Source organism: Tyto alba, unplaced genomic scaffold (genome assembly GCF_018691265.1).
Source record: "Tyto alba isolate M040663 unplaced genomic scaffold, T.alba_DEE_v4.0 Super-Scaffold_33, whole genome shotgun sequence".
Lineage (NCBI taxonomy): Eukaryota > Metazoa > Chordata > Aves > Strigiformes > Tytonidae > Tyto > Tyto alba.
Genome location: NW_024881308.1, coordinates 1,910,826 through 1,926,201, shown reverse-complemented (window position 1 = coordinate 1,926,201; position 15,376 = coordinate 1,910,826). Strand labels below are relative to the sequence as shown.

The 15,376-nt window shown below is 48.8% G+C and overlaps 1 protein-coding gene across 1 annotated transcript; it reads left to right on the top strand.

The window, feature by feature from the left end:
• Positions 1-310: 310 nt before the first annotated feature.
• On the top strand, positions 311-15,221 carry MAP1LC3A (microtubule associated protein 1 light chain 3 alpha). Its single transcript, XM_042801167.1, has 4 exons — positions 311-428; positions 10,516-10,571; positions 13,351-13,457; positions 13,970-15,221. The coding sequence occupies exons 1-4, from the start codon at positions 389-391 to the stop codon at positions 14,130-14,132; spliced, it is 366 nt and encodes a 121-aa protein (XP_042657101.1). The 5' UTR covers positions 311-388; the 3' UTR covers positions 14,133-15,221.
• The last annotated feature ends 155 nt before the right edge of the window (positions 15,222-15,376 follow it).

The window sequence follows — 15,376 nt, the reverse complement described above, 5'->3', positions numbered from 1 at the left end:
TTATTCCAGAAATAGCCTGCGCTATTTGTAGTCAGGCTGCGGTCTTTAAACTACCCAGCCGAGCCGTGGCTCTGAGCGCGGCCCCTGCGGCCGACGGCCTCGTCAGTCGTGAAATCCCGGGGGCTGGGCCCTGGGGGTACCGGGTTATCTGGGCGGGAGGAGCCGGTGCCCGCCGTTTGCCGGCGGGGCCCCGCGGTGCCGCCTCAGGCGGGGGCGGGGGGGAGGGGTTGGCGGCGCCGCTGCTCCCGCCTCTGCCGCGGCCCGGGGGGCGCCGCCAAGCCCCGCCCCCCCCCGCCGGGCGGGCCGCGGTGACGTCACCGGCGCCCTCCGCCGCAGCCCCAGCGCAGGCCGCGCCGCCAGACGGAGCCGCCGCCGCCGCCTGGCCGCCATGCCCTCTGACCGGCCCTTCAAGCAGCGCCGCACCTTCGGTGAGCCGGGCCGGGCCGGGGAGGGGGTGTGGGGGTCGCCGCGGGGCGAGCGGAGGCTCGGTGATGTCATCCGGGCCGCGGGTCTCCGGCCGTGTGGCGGGGGGCGGCAGGCGGGAGGGTCGCGCCCAGCCGGACTGGGAGGCGCTGGGAGCCTCCCCCCGCCTTGTGTGGGCGCCCTGCGCCGGCTTTGTGGGGTGCTGCCGGCCCCGGCCGAGCCGCGCACCCCGCCTCCGGAGCGTGAAGAGCGTTGCTCTTGACCAGAGCATTTATTTATCATTTATTTATGTACTTTATATCAGCTTCGGTTGATTACCCCTCGACACGGGGTGCTTACTCGTAAGCCTCCATTTTTTATAAAGCACAGAATAACAAATCTGCCCAGAGTGAGCATGGCTGGAGGGGCAGCTGCTGTAGTTGAGTGCAAGAAACCCGTGTGCCGTGTTTGAGGAGCCGTCGCTCCCCTGTGTCACGGCTTGTGTATCCATTCGAGGAACTGGGGGTGACTGGGGTGGGGTGACTACTGCAAGGGGCTCTGAAACCTACAGGGCGAGGGTAGCAGTCAAGAGGTAAATATTCTTGCTTCACTCTTGCCCTGGGTCCAGTCTTTTCACTTTTGACTGCTAGAACACAATGACTTCTTCAAAAATTGGCTTCCCCGCTCCCCATCTCGTTAGCGTTAGAGTAGCTGCCGTTCCGAGAATTTGATACACCCTTTCTAATTGTTCTTGAGAACCGGAAGAGTTAATACTCACATCATACCCATCCCTTTGTTAAATGTACATGGTAGGAAAACTCAAACGACAAGGAGGTTGCCATAGAAGGTACCAGATTTGATTGCCAGACCTGATAGTGAAATCAGATGAAATATCAACTGCTGTTTCTCTTGACCTTTGCCAGCTGGCACTGGGAAAGGTGCATGTTTCTGGCAGGTGCCATCCCAAGGGTGGTATTGGTTGAGCTTTACCACCTGAATAATACTGAAATCAGTGTATTGATGCCAAACAAGGCCTCATTTTGTGTCAGGTACTGTCCAAAGGTGAGGGCGTGTTTCCTATGTGAGTTTTAAAATTAGATGTTTTTCCTGCTGAACTGCTGATCCAACCCCTCGCCCCTCTCCTGGAAACTGTTAATTTATTGGTGCAACCCTTCTGGCCTTGAATGCTTACCCAGCCTTCTCCTGCTGCAGTGACCGAGCCAAGTGAACATGCACAAACAAGAATAAAGTGAAGTCTGGGTGCCCAGGGACACTTGCTTGGGACCCTGCTGCATTCTCCTGAGCTACGTATTAAGAGCAGTAAAGTCCTAAATCAAACCCTTAGTAACTACCTACTGTTAAACTGGTGAAAATCAGCTTATTGTGGTCAGGAGGAGTCTGGTTTGCCTTTGCAGATTGCTCAGGCTTTGTTTGAGCCAGAAGGAAAACAAAATCCAAGGCTCAGAGAAGTTGGAAGAAAGCAGGATTAAAATAGCCCGGGATGGGAAGAGGGGGGTGAGGGAGTTTGGTGCCGGCAACTGCAAGTGCTCCTTGTTTCTGTGTTCTTTCCTCTGCCCTTTTGCTCTCTCAGCTGACTGGTCTGCAGAGCTCAGCCAGGAGGAGGGGAAGGAGGAGGAGGCCTGGCAGCCCCACCCAGTTGCTTTGGGTCAGGGCTGGAATTGCTGGGTTGGAGAAAGTAAATACAGCTTGTTTTTGTCTTTGAATCATTACACAACAGGAGCAGGAAGCGATTGTTTACAATGCAGTTGGAGAGGGCTGATGGAAAACATTGCCAGTGACACTGTACCCTCAGAATGGCTCAATTTTTAAGGCTTCAAAACTTTGTAGAAGTGGAACGGTTCCAAAAAAACAGAGAAAAGGCAGAGTCAGGAATATGACTGTTTACAAAAGGAACCCAGGCTTCAGTTTCACGGCAAGTGGCTTGCTTAGGTCTTGGTCTGCCACCCCTTGCTGAGGATTCTGCTTTCCTCAATGCATGTTTTTTCCCTTCTTGTATTTTTGAGATTGTTTTTCCATTAATTTCTTCTGTTTGTTCATCTGCTTTGTCTTGGGTCTATCCTGAATAAAATTTCTGGATTTTTATTTATCATTGTTGAGGAATTGAGAAAGGAGCTGGCTGGGACATGCCAGGGATTTGAGCCAAGGTGTGTTCAGGAGACCTAGCGCTGACTTCTCCTGTGATCTGGTGTGCCATTAGTTGTGAGAGGGTGATGCTCTGAGACCTGGTCTCAGACCTGGTCCTTGGAACTTCTGCAGCAGAGCATCTTTGGATGCATGAGGGTAAAATCTGACAGTAACCTTCTGCTTTCATGGGCTGAACCTGACTGTAGACACTGAGGCAGTTGTCTTCTGTGTAGTCAGATCCACTGTAGGAGTCCAAAACAATTCCCAGAACAAAGCTGTGGTCTGTGTCAGAGGAACAGGGTGTCCTGGCTGTAGCGAGAGCGTGCAGCAGCCTGACGACACCGTTGCACTTCCCATAAAGAGCACAAGTCCTTCAGAGCATTGGATAGCGCTCGCACCTCCCACTGTTCTTGAAGTGGTTGTTTTGTATTGGCTGCTCTGCTGTTGCAAGGCTGCCAACAGGCTTCAAGCTTTGTTTTCAATTCAGTGCATCACCAGTGTGGTTATGGACACGGACCTTAAACCTAGACTTGACCAACTGGAAGGTCAGCTGGCCTTGTGCCCCAGCATCCTGCCAAAATGGAGGCACTTGGCAGTAAGACACATACACGTGTGTCCTGTTGGTCAGCTGGAGCCCCTGGTTAGGTGACAACCATAGAGGTTTGACTTCAGCCTCTCTGGACTGAGTATTCCCATCCCAGGTTCAGTCCTCTGGGAGATCTGCTTTTAGTGCTGGGAAGCCAATTCTCTTTAGAGCAAAGGCAGGGATAGATAAAGGCAGTGTGTGGAGCTGAACTCCCTCTCCTCTTGGCTCTGGGGAAAAGTGAAGTGTTGCCTTCTCTGGGAACTCATCTAGTGCAAGCCAGCTGTGCTTGTACCAGTTCAAAGATAAACAGTGGATGAATTGCCTGTCTTGTGCACCATCCTGTGCTTGTCATAGAGTTTTGCTTGTTGGTGGCTTGGAAAAGCATCTTGGTCAGAGGTTGGTTAGAGAGTCAGCCTGTCCTCATACTCTGCACTCGGGGTAATCAAGCTCTAACAGTTGTGCTTTAAGAGCTGGGATTCCTTGAAATGAGACTGCTGTTGCAAGTTGGTGCTTAACGGCCTGTGTCTAGTTGTATTAATTACTGAGGGCATTCTGTGACATGATTTGATGAGGGGTTAATTATCAGTGTTGAAGAAAATATTGGTACAAGAGGAACTGAACAAACATCCAGAACAAGTGCCAGCCAGACATGTAGACCACAAATATTGATTTTTATTATTATTATTCTTTTATATAACAAAAGGTCCTGACTGGCAGCCAAGAATAATAAAATCTGTATGTCCTTTGTTCGTTACTTAGCATTTTATTCACTACAAAAAATTAAAATATCCTCTTGAGCCAGAAGGGTGGAAACTGATGAATCTGGAAGCTATAAGACCAGTAGACTCTTGCTGCTTCTGTCATCAAATAGCCATAAGCCCCAGACAAGTCATCTCCCTTAGCTTCTGTGTTCCCTCCTTGGTCAGTCCCAGCAGGGATCATGGCCGGGAAGGTCACTCAGGAGGTTTTCCTGTGTGTCACCCTGCTTGTATGATGTTCTGTGGTCAACCTGCAGTGTATAAACACCTCCGACTCCGTGGTCATCCAGTTGTTTGCTGCCTTTTGTCTTCAGAAGGCAGTTTGGAAATATGCTGTGAAAGAAAATGAAGGAATAAATTCAAGACATTTGTGTCTTGCACATCTCCCCAAATAGGCCCTGCAAATCCATGCATGTTCAGGCATATTTGTGCACAAATAGCAATGACCTGGGCTATGCAAGGTCTTTGTGCATCCACGTGTGTGTTCTGCAGTAAGATACAGTTCTGTTAGGAGTGCCAGTTCTTTGAGCAATTTGAAGTGTTCTAAGTAGTTCTGAGAAATTTGAGTGCATTCCTGCTGTCTTGGAGGCTTACAATTTTAAAGGTTGCCAAGGTGGAAGAAAAGGTCAAACAAAAGCTAGAGGGATGCTCTTGCAGAGGACAGCCTCCTGATGGCTTACACGGAGGGAACTTGCTGTTTTTTTTCCAAGGCTAGTGAAACTGATTAAATGCTGAGCAAAAAACCCAGTTCCTTACCTGGAACTCTGATGTAAATACTCTGTACACCATCCAGACATGACACAGAAAGTATTGCCCATTTGCCCTCCATGCTCAGGAGGCATAGTGAGTTGGAAGCCCTGTTTTAAGCTGTTTGAATGATGGAAGTCCAGTGCTCATCCTATATGGTCCATGGCAGGGGTAACATGGTACTGTGCAACCAGAGAACAAGTGTCTTGACATGAATTTAGACTTCACAGTTGTCGTGTGGCTCTGCTTGGTGATGAGCTGAGCCCTTATCATGGATTTGGCAGTTACAAATACTCATTCCTGGAGCCAGGCTCAAAATCATAGTTAAATTTTGAAACTGCTAAAGTAAAATGAAGGTGGTTCCTGTTTGTCTTTTAAAATCTATTTTCAAGGTCTACTCTGGAGCCAGGAGGATTGGGAATTTATGCAAATGACTGCTGAGATCCTTCTTCAATCACAGGCATTCAAAAATCCTTGAAGACATTACACATCTTGTAATGAAGCTGTAACAACAAAATGGATAGTCAGGCAGATAGATCATCGGTTGCTCCACCTTCATGTTGGTAATACCTTCCTGTGACAGTGGAGCATCAGGCTCTACCTACATCATGTTTCAGAGGCACACTTTCTATCAGACATTCAGGTCAAAACGCTGTAGTTTAGGTCCTCAGTCAATCATCCTGTCTGTAGCACCCCAGCTTTGCAGACAGAAGTAAAATAAGACCAATACATAGCCTGGGACAACAACCCTTTCTTAGTAGTGAGGCCAGGCTTCCCAAGGCATGGCTGGCTTTGCAAGATCTGCCTTTCTTGCCTGGATATGGGAGCCTCCTCTTGTTCCTTCTGCAGTGCCACTGGCCTGAGAACAAGCTCTCCATCATTGGGCAAGGACAGGTCAGGTCAGCTGTTGTGTGAGCCATGACACATACACGGGGGTGTATTTCCTGGTGGTTAGAGGTGTCTGGCTTTAGGGTGGTGTGATATTAAAAAAATATTTATTGATGTTCATCTGGAATGACCTGCATAACTTGTCTGTGTCTTCAGCACTTGCCAGTTCATCCCAGGCATACCCCGATTTCAAACCATCCAATTCCTTCTCTCCTTGAAGAAAATCTCTTGGAGAGAAGATCAGATTCACATTCTAGCAACCCTCTGCCTTGCATCTGACCATGGCAGCTTCTTGAAGAAACACATTCATTTTTGCATCTGCTTCAGGTTTGAGGTAGATCGACCTCCAAGCTGGCTGGCAGAGTGTCTTGTGGATGGCAGTGAGAAAGCCACAGGGCTGGCAGCCTGCTGCAAGTGGCAGGGATGTCTGCATGTTCCCTTCGTGCCGTGGGCAGCTGCGTCTGGAGCCCTGGGACATGGGACCACAGGGAGAGGCAGTAGCTTGTGTCTGAATTTCCACTCTCTGCTTCAATTTCCCCACATAGCTCTTGCTCAGCTCAGAAGCTGTTGACCTGGTAGCGTGTTGATAATATTTCCATGTTGATAATGTTTCCAGGTGATGTTTTTTCTTAATGGTGTTTTCTTAACAGCATTCCTGTTGGTCACAGGCAGCAGGGCTGGTCACAGAGTCCATCCTCTACCCTAGGGAAGCACCAGTGCCTGACCAGTGTTTGTCCTGTGTCTCCTGTAAAATGCTGTCCCTTACGCAACCGCACTGTTGGAGAATTTGCCATGTGTCATATTAAGCTCTTTTGCATCCAGGGCTGTCCTTGCATCTGGTGTCTGCACAGCACCCAGCACAGCAGAGACCTGTCTCCCATAGCCAGGGTTCCCGGGCACTGCTGATAAAAAGGGTTAATGCTCAGAAAATCTGGCTTAAAATTTTCTACTGTTCTCCTTAACTGTCATAATGATCTCATCCTGCACAGCCATGGGATACATTGTGTGCCCAGATCTTTGGGAGAACAGCTTGGGAAGGACCTCAGTCAAGAAACCAGCGGAGATTCTGGTGTTTTGGGCAATTTGCAAGCTTCTCTGTTGGTACTTAACAATTGAAGCAGCAGTTGGAGGAGAAATAGGCAATTTTCCTGGCATATGCAATGCTACAAAAATATTCTTGTCTTTCAATAGGCCCTAGCAGTGAAATTTTGCTAGGAATAAAAATGTGTGGTTTTTATCTTGCTGCCATTTTGAGCTCTAACATCCTGGCACTGGGGAGAAGCCTGGCTTCCCTCGTGGCAGGTGTGCAGTGCCCACACCAGGGAGCAGAGACAGTGCTCTTCCCTCTGTGTGCAGTTCATTAATCTTTGCTCAGCTCCTTCAAAACAATAGCTGGCTGTACCCCTTCATCCCCTCTTCTTTGGAGTCCTGAGCTGCTGAAATCAGGTGTGGTGTTTTGCTGCTTCTTGCAGCAGGGAGGGGCCAGAACAAAAAATGTAGATATGGATTAGGTTGTGTAAACAGTTCAGATTCACTTTCCATATAGGCTAAGGATTAATTATAGCCAGGTGCTACAGAAAAGGGGAAAGTCTTAACCTCAATTAGCACACCTATAATCTGGGAGAGCTGCAGGAGAAGAACAAGGCTTGTAAAATCCGGCCTGTCATGTATGAAATGTGAGTGTGCAGACACTGCTAGAGAAAGGGTGGAGGGAGCATACCTGTCTGCAGCGCCGTACATGGCGTGAGCTTGGGAGCTGGGCTGGCATCTTCATCAGTGTCTCTCTGAAGTGCCCTATAATGGTTTTCTCTTTATTCCTGTGACTACGTAGGCATTAAATTAAAGGTGATATTTATAGCCATTCCTTGCTGTGTGATGTTGAAGATGCAACCTCTAGCTCCCACTCCAGGCTGAGGAGGGTGTGGCTCACCATCACCTATTTCTTGCAGGAGATCTCTAGTGCCTGAACTACTGTTTGCACAGAAATTACCCTTTTGCAGGGTTTGAAGCAGGGTAGCTTCCCTTGATTCCCCACCCTGCTTGGTTGGATCTCCAGGGCTAGGATGGGACTGAGTCTGCTCCTTAGCTGAGCTTCAGATGTCCTTGAAACATCTGCCTGAATCTTCAGGCACTGAAACAGCTTAGGTGGGGTTGCTCCCAGCTGCCTTCCTGAATAAAGTTTCTGCAGTAGGAAGAAGTGTAGTGCTTGTAGTTACAATCGCATGTACCTGCTGAAAGGTACCAACAGCCCCTGGAGCAAAGCAGCACCTATTGTCATTGCATTGTGGTAACCTGCAAATCAACCACCTCTCACAGGGTCCTCTGAGATTAGAAAGGCTGCAAAAGCTCTGGGCACATCCGACCAGAGGGACCAGGTCCTGGGCACATGTCAGGTCTTAGGGTGGGACAGGGGAGCTGCCACTATAGTACATCAGGCTTGAGGCTAGTTGAGAGCTTTATCACTGGTGGCTAAATTCAAGCCCTAAATTCACACTGTGGAGTCAGCAAGATCTGGAAGAAACATGCTGGAGCAGCATCCTGACCTGCCTCTGTCCAAGGCACCTGCAGTCTTCCAGCCTTGGGGGACAAAGGACTCTGGTTTCAGGGGTGGGATCCTGAGACACTGATGTGTAGCTGGATAGATGATGTACTGTTTTATTCTCTGTATGGCATCTTTTTCATGTGATGAGCAGGGGGCACCTCTGGCTCCCCTGTGGAATTGGAGGTGGTGATGGCTGTCAGCCTTGTGCTGGAGTTAGTGATGCTTCCAGGGAGCAAGAAGAGGGGTATCAGGTGTGTGACTGCCCTTTGGCACACACAGCCTAGCCTAGTTGGATGCTCTGAGATAATCTACTTTACTAGCCATGGTAACATGCAAAGGCTGCAAATTTGCCTTCAGCTAATTGCTTCTCAAACCCTTTTGTACTGTTGAGGCTTCCTGTGCAAAGAGTTCTGTGACCCAACAGGGAAACACGTGATGGCTAGGAAGTTCATCCACATGGCCATCTGATAGTATGGAGGGAGCTACAGGATAGGGTGGGTACTGAAGCTGGAAAAACTAACTCGCCATGAGGACACAGCTTTCTACAGGCTCTTAATACCCAGCAAGTCTGAGTTGTCCGCAGTCAAGCTGCCTAAAGTACTTACACTGCCAAGTGTTGTCCACTTGTGCTCTGGATCTCCAGCCTTTCAGGTGCTCGGTCCTGATGAAGCTTGTACACAGTGAACACGGGGGAGCGGAGCTCTGCAGAAGTGGGGATGCGCTTCTGCCTGGCTGCTCAAGTTGGGTGCCTGCATGCTGGGTGCTTCTTGTCACTGTCTCCTTCAGCATTCATGAAGCGGCATTGCTGTAGCCGTGTCACATGCAATGCTGATTTCTGCATAACTCCTCACCGATTAGGACCTCAGGGGAAAATTGTCTGTATCACAAGGATAACTCTGGATACCCTGGAACACTGGCTAGGGTGGAAAGGAAACATGAAGAATTACATCTTCAGTCATAAAACCCAAACCAATTATGCCCAAATTTTCTGCAAAATCTAAATAATCTCGCTCTGTCTTGCCAGCCCATGGAGTCCTGCAGAAGAAAGGTCTATCAATTCCTAGCAGAGGGATATTTTCCTCTCAGAGGGGACAGAAATAATGCTCAAAAGCTTCTGTGATCCAATGATTCTGTAGTCTTGTGGCCTCTAAAGTCCAGACTCTTCCCAAAGTAGTGTCTAGCCAAATTCAGTTTATAAGCAATAAGGCTTTTTGAGTGGTTAGAGGAGAAATGCTCAACGTTTGTGGGGACAAAACACACTCAAACACACCACTTATTCTGCCCTACATGATCCTGGTAGGTTGTGCAAAACCGGGACTGGTTGAAGCAGATGCTGCGCCAGCAACCCTGCGTGTGGCAGGATGATCCCATGATAGATCCTGTGATACCCAGATCTTAGATTTCTAGCCAGTCCTTAGTTGTTGGCCTTCACTCGCCAGCTTACCTAATGTGATTCATGGAACTGGTTCCCCTGGGCACTTTGGATGGGCTCTTGTACGCTGTGAAGCACTTCCCAGAGTGATGGTAATGCAAGGAGGGAGTGTAGGTTTGTAGTGTCCCAGGAAGAACACACACAGAGCCGTACCTGGCCCTGATACAGCTTCTGAAGTGGAGGGGCCTTCGATAAAGCAGTGAGGGGGCATTGAAATTCTGTAAGCCTGAAGAGCTTACAAGCTTTTATGTGCTGCCAGTTCTTTGTCAGTAAACATGAACTCCAGAGGAAAATGGATTAGAAAGTGTGAGAAGAACTGCAGAAAAGAATCTTGTAGTACGTGGGTCATCTCCTTGCTTAAGATTTTCTTCTTGTTTCCACAACAAGTCTAGAAATACTTTCTGTCAGGCCAATAGCTGTTGTAGCTGCTATGTATATCTGTGATAGTGAAGGAGTCTTTGGCAAGGTGTGTATCTTTTGGACTGAGGCACTGTGCCAGATAGTGCTCGGAAGTATGTGATAGGCAGAAGGAAATGGCTAAAACCCAGCCCCAGTTGGAGAATCATCGCCTCTGGGGAAGCAGCCAGGAGACAGAAAGAGCCTGAACTTCCAGAGCTGAGACCTTGAAGCTGTGCTTCTGCCAGGCACCAATGGTCATGAGCTGCATTTGCTATGGGTAGATTTAGGAATACAGTTTTGTAATCCTTATGGTCTCATTTAAGTAATTTGGTTTCCATGTGCGTTGCCCAGTTTTACTGGGCAGGGTACCATGTCCCTGCTTTGGGGGATGATTGGGGTGGTAAGAAGCCGTAAAGGGTTTATCACTGAAGCTGACATCTGGCTGACCATCTCACTGCTGCAGAATGTTCAGAAAAGGCAGATGAACAGAATTTGCATTTCTTTTACAATGTCCCTCTGTGTCAGTTTGTGGCTTGCAGGGTGGTTACCTCATTTTTGCCTTAACTATCACAGCCAGGTGTTCCTAACTCGTGTTTCTTTACTTCTTTCTTTCCAGCGGATCGTTGTAAAGAAGTACAGCAGATCCGAGAGCAACATCCAAACAAAATTCCGGTAAGTTATCATTCTCACTGTTCTGCATTAGACTTTGTTCTCATGTCCCCTCTGTGCTTGTCACTGATTGGACCTGGGGGCATGGAGCAGTGGCAGCTTTGCCTATGCTGGGCTGCCAGATCTGGCCCCATTCCCTACCAAAATCCCTTTCTACCTCTTCAGAATGGCCCCAGAACAAGGGTTGAGTTTATAAATGCTGCCCAGGCCTCCTCTACAATGGGACCGGGTCCTCAGGGTCTGCCCTGAGCCTTTCCACCTGTGCCCAGCTCGTGTTATTTCTGCACTGAGGAACTGCCAGGCCTGAGGCAGCAGCTTGGAAGAGGATATGGGAGGGGAGGTGGCTTTGTATACAAGCCCTGACCCACAGGGATGTCATACTAGCATTTGATCATGAGTTTCCCTCCAACACTAATCAAGAATGTTTTGTCCATTGGCCACCTGTTCCCATAGCTGCCTTACCCAAATAGCAGCTCATGTTCTGGAACCAGAAACTCTTGGAGTTGTTCTACATGACAGGCCCTCTGTCTGCTCAGGGTACAAGACAGCTGCTGATTTAACAGCCAGGACATCCTTCTCAGCCCATTCTTGGATTGAGAGGCTTTTCTTTGTAGGATGTAACTGGCTGGTAATTAGATACATCGGCCTTTGTTCCTGCTAGATGTGAGAAATGAGTCATAGCCCAGGTGTACAGGGCACTCGCTGCATGCAAAGGTATATGCACAGACAGTTTGCGTAGCTGCCTCTTTGTGCAAACCACTTAAAAACTCGAGGTCCTGCTGTTACCTCTACATTTCCCAGTGGCCAGAGCAGCATCCCCCGTATGTGGCTGTTGTGAGTGTCCAGCTCCTTGAGGCTATTCATCTCCCTTTAGCCAAAATACTCATCTGTCCAAATAAGACTCAAATACAGTTGGATGGTTCTTGTCTTTGTCCTTCATCTGCCTTCCTTCTGGAGGGAGGAGGGGACATTAGCAGGTTGGTAAGGGGCATCCGGATGCATGATTTAGTCTGTTGCAGAAAATTCTTCTTTCATCAGGTACCCATCTTGCAAAAGGGTCCAAAGGAGCAACACCTGGCTTTCCCTGGTCTTTTTCTCTGGCACTCTTGCTCAGTATCAAGAAGAGACCTGGCCAATGAGAGAATATATTGATGGACTCATGGGGACCTTCATACGCTGCTTTTCTGGCCATCAGGCTCCTAGGTTCATTCCCTTTCTGTGAGCTTTGTCCAGGATGGGCTCTTCAGAGGGCATTTAGGTGCAGAGCTCTCAGCAAGGTGCCTTGCACCCTTCCCTTATCCGGGAACTCTCTGCAATGTTATCTTGGCCCATCCTGGTAGGCCTTGAGGCAAGCCCTGCAGTCTGGGGAACGCATCAGACATTCCCAGCTCACTGTTGATACCACAGCATCCCAACCAGAGTGTCTGATTTGGCTTTGGTGTAGGCAGGCAGCAGGCGTTACACTGCTGCTGCTGATAGAGGTTGCTGTGTCAACAAATGTTCAAGGGAAAGGCAGATGAATGATCCCAGAGATTGGCCTGGTCCTTTTGGCTCCACAGAGCCACCGTCTGGGCATCCTGATCTCTGCATGCTGCTCCATCCCTCCACTGTCCAAAGGCATTTGCAGTCTCCAGTGTGTTTTTGAAAAAGACCTGGGAAAATGATTTATGGGAGCTCCTTGCCTTATAGTCAAAAATAATATTCAGTCTCAGCTCAGAGAGGACAATGAACTGATTAGTATATAAGTGTCTTTCTATGGAGAAAAAAACTAGGTACTGGAGAGATGTGAGAGTCAGTATCACTGCAGTGGGAATGTATTAAGCTTTATAAATAATATCATTACTTATTTTAACTGCCTACCACCTTACTTCTTAGAATACAAATAGTACACTGCCAAGCTGGTTTAGAATAGCAATTGTAGCTGTCAGCAGACACTCCTTAACAGAAGAAATTCATTAGTTATAATATCAAGAAAACTGAACAGCAATAATTATTTAGCCATTTCAGAATGTAGGTGTAGTAAGAACTTTCCCAAGTGAGACCTTTTGCAGGGGAGGACAGGCTGTCCCCATGGTGGCACTGTGCTGAAGTGCCCTGGAAGCTCACCGCCCAGTTCTGGTGGCTCATGGGAGAAGTGGCCATCAGTTTCTGATCCTTTTTGAAGTCAGTATGTCTGAATGTTAACATGAGGAGTGGGACTGGCAAAATCCAAACTTCCCCTTTTTGAAGGAATGCCTTGGGTGGCTTCACTGTGATTTCTAAAAACTGCTTGTTTGGGAATATCCACAGCTCTTCCTAAGCAAGCAGGGTGATGCCGAATGGCAGCAGCCCAGAGTTGTGGCACAAAAGGGAAGGAAAATGTCTCTTGCTGTGCACCATGGCTTAGCTCAAGCTAGCAAAACTGGTAGGTTTGGTCAGCCTGAAAGTGATGTTAAAATACACTTCACTCTTCGAGATCTCCTGCGTGTCGGAGGAAGTAACTAAATCAATCTACTAATGCTTGCTGTTCCTCAGTCAGCCAGAGCAATTCGTGCTTTAGTTCACTTATCTCGGATGCCCTCCACCATCTGGCTCAGGCAGTCACTCTTTGCTGAAGAGCTGTCTGCAGCCAACCTGATGGTCACTGCTCACGTCCTTTGTTTTGTTCTCCTGTGAGAGTGAAGCAAAGTGCAGCCCTACCCCAGCTTTTCCACTTCTGCTAGTTTGATTTGTGTTTGACCTTGAGGACAGTGCTTGGCGCACTGTAAACTGTGGCTAACCCTACCGTTGACTTTCTCCCCAGGTCATTATTGAACGCTATAAAGGGGAGAAACAGCTGCCAGTGCTGGACAAGACCAAGTTCCTTGTCCCAGACCATGTCAACATGAGTGAATTGGTCAAAATAATCAGGTGAGTGGGGTGGCCCAAACTGGCATGCTGTGACCCTGTCGTCACCCACAGGCTCTGAACACAGAGTGATGGGGTGAGGATGAGGCAGAGGCAGCTGCTGAGAGTGGGGATGGGGACACGACCACCAGAGCATCCTTGTGTTGTGGTACAGACTGCTTGGCGGGGCAGGGAGGGGGACAGGCTCTTCGCATCTGGTGAAGGACTGTGACCTCTCCTTTATAGGGACACTTCAGAAACTGATGGGAGGGACTCCAGTAGCCTTCTTTTGTCCTTCAACTCGGATGGAAGAGGCCTCTCTGCTTTGCCCTTGCCAGCAGCACTTAGAGAAAGGGGCTTTGCAGAGCCCTGATCAGCTCAGCTGGGCTCAGACACCATGTCCTGAGCGTGTGGGAGGAGGTCCCGGCTCTGCAGGCCTGGCCCCGCGTGAACAGCGTTGCTGGGGGAGGTAGGACTTGCTGTCAGTGCCTACCCCAGGTGGGTTGACCCAGGCCCTCCTGCCCTTGCCCCCACAGGCGGCGCTTGCAGCTGAATCCCACCCAGGCTTTCTTCCTGCTGGTGAACCAGCACAGCATGGTGAGTGTGTCTACCCCCATCTCGGAGATCTACGAGCAGGAGAAGGACGAGGATGGCTTCCTCTACATGGTCTATGCTTCCCAGGAGACCTTTGGCTACTGAGGCCTGCTGAGAGGTGGCACGTGGAGACAGATGAACTGTGGCGCACAGGCCCCTGGCCGTGGAAGACATCACAGCCGGAGGCTCACAAGAGGGGGGCTGTGCTGACTCCCTTTCTCTCCCTCCCTACCCTTCCCATCTCCCTGTCACCAAAGAGGCTCATGGCGTGTGTTGGACTCGCGCAGCCCTTCAGCTCTTTGTAATTAGTCCCACTCCCTCCACACACACGCCCCCACGTGCACACATACATACAGACACCCATGTGCACACATGGGGCCTCGGCTTCCCATCCCACCCCCTTCATGTAACCTTCAGCTGCGCTCACTGTGCTCTGTGTCCGTGTGTGTGCGTGTTTGTAGCCTGCTGCCAGAACAGTTTGGCTGGTGGTGGAGAGAGGATAGGACACTGTCGCCTTCACTTGCGGCACAGGGAGAGCCACCTCTCCTGCATGACACCAGTAAAGGGCAGGAGGTCTGCAAAAGCAGCAAACAGATGTTACCGTTGCTCCCAAATTTTAATTGATTTTAATTACACGCATATCAAATTCTTGGTGCTACTGAGTAGATGTAGGTGTCTCTATATGACTGTGGATAATGTATATTATTTAGATTTATTTTATTGGGATTTTTTGGGGGGGTTGAGTTGTTTTTTTTTTTTAGGGACGGATTGGAATGGGGAGAGGGGGTAATCTTTCCTGTATTCTCTAGGTAAATAAATCAGGCATCATTGCACTTTAAAGCATAGTAGATGTCAAGAGTGGAATTTACTTTTAATTTATACAGTTTTGCCACATATAGTGCTGCTCCTCTGTTGACAGTTGTACCTAGATCGTCTTTGTTTCTCTTTTTTTAAATAAAATCGATCTCCCTTCTCTCTTGTCTCCCCACTGCATGCAGTTTTTCAGTCTCAGTGCAGCAGAGTTCACTCAAGGAACGTACTGATTTATATTTGCTGTGTTCCTGTTCCTGTTCCTCATGTATTATACCAAAAAAATGTATATGATAAAATCCTGCCCAGTTTAATCTATACAAAGGTATATATATATATAAAAAAAATATATAAAATAAATATAAATTCAAGTTGTGTCTTGTAGGAATGTTCTGTCCCTATCTCATTTGTCTGTGTTAATGTCCCTAGTATCAGGGAAGAGTGATGCGTGTTCCCCATGTTCATTGGTGCATTGGTACGCCTGCCCAGGCTTTGGAGCTGATGGCAAAAGCGGCTGGCTGGGATTGAGGGTCTGAAGC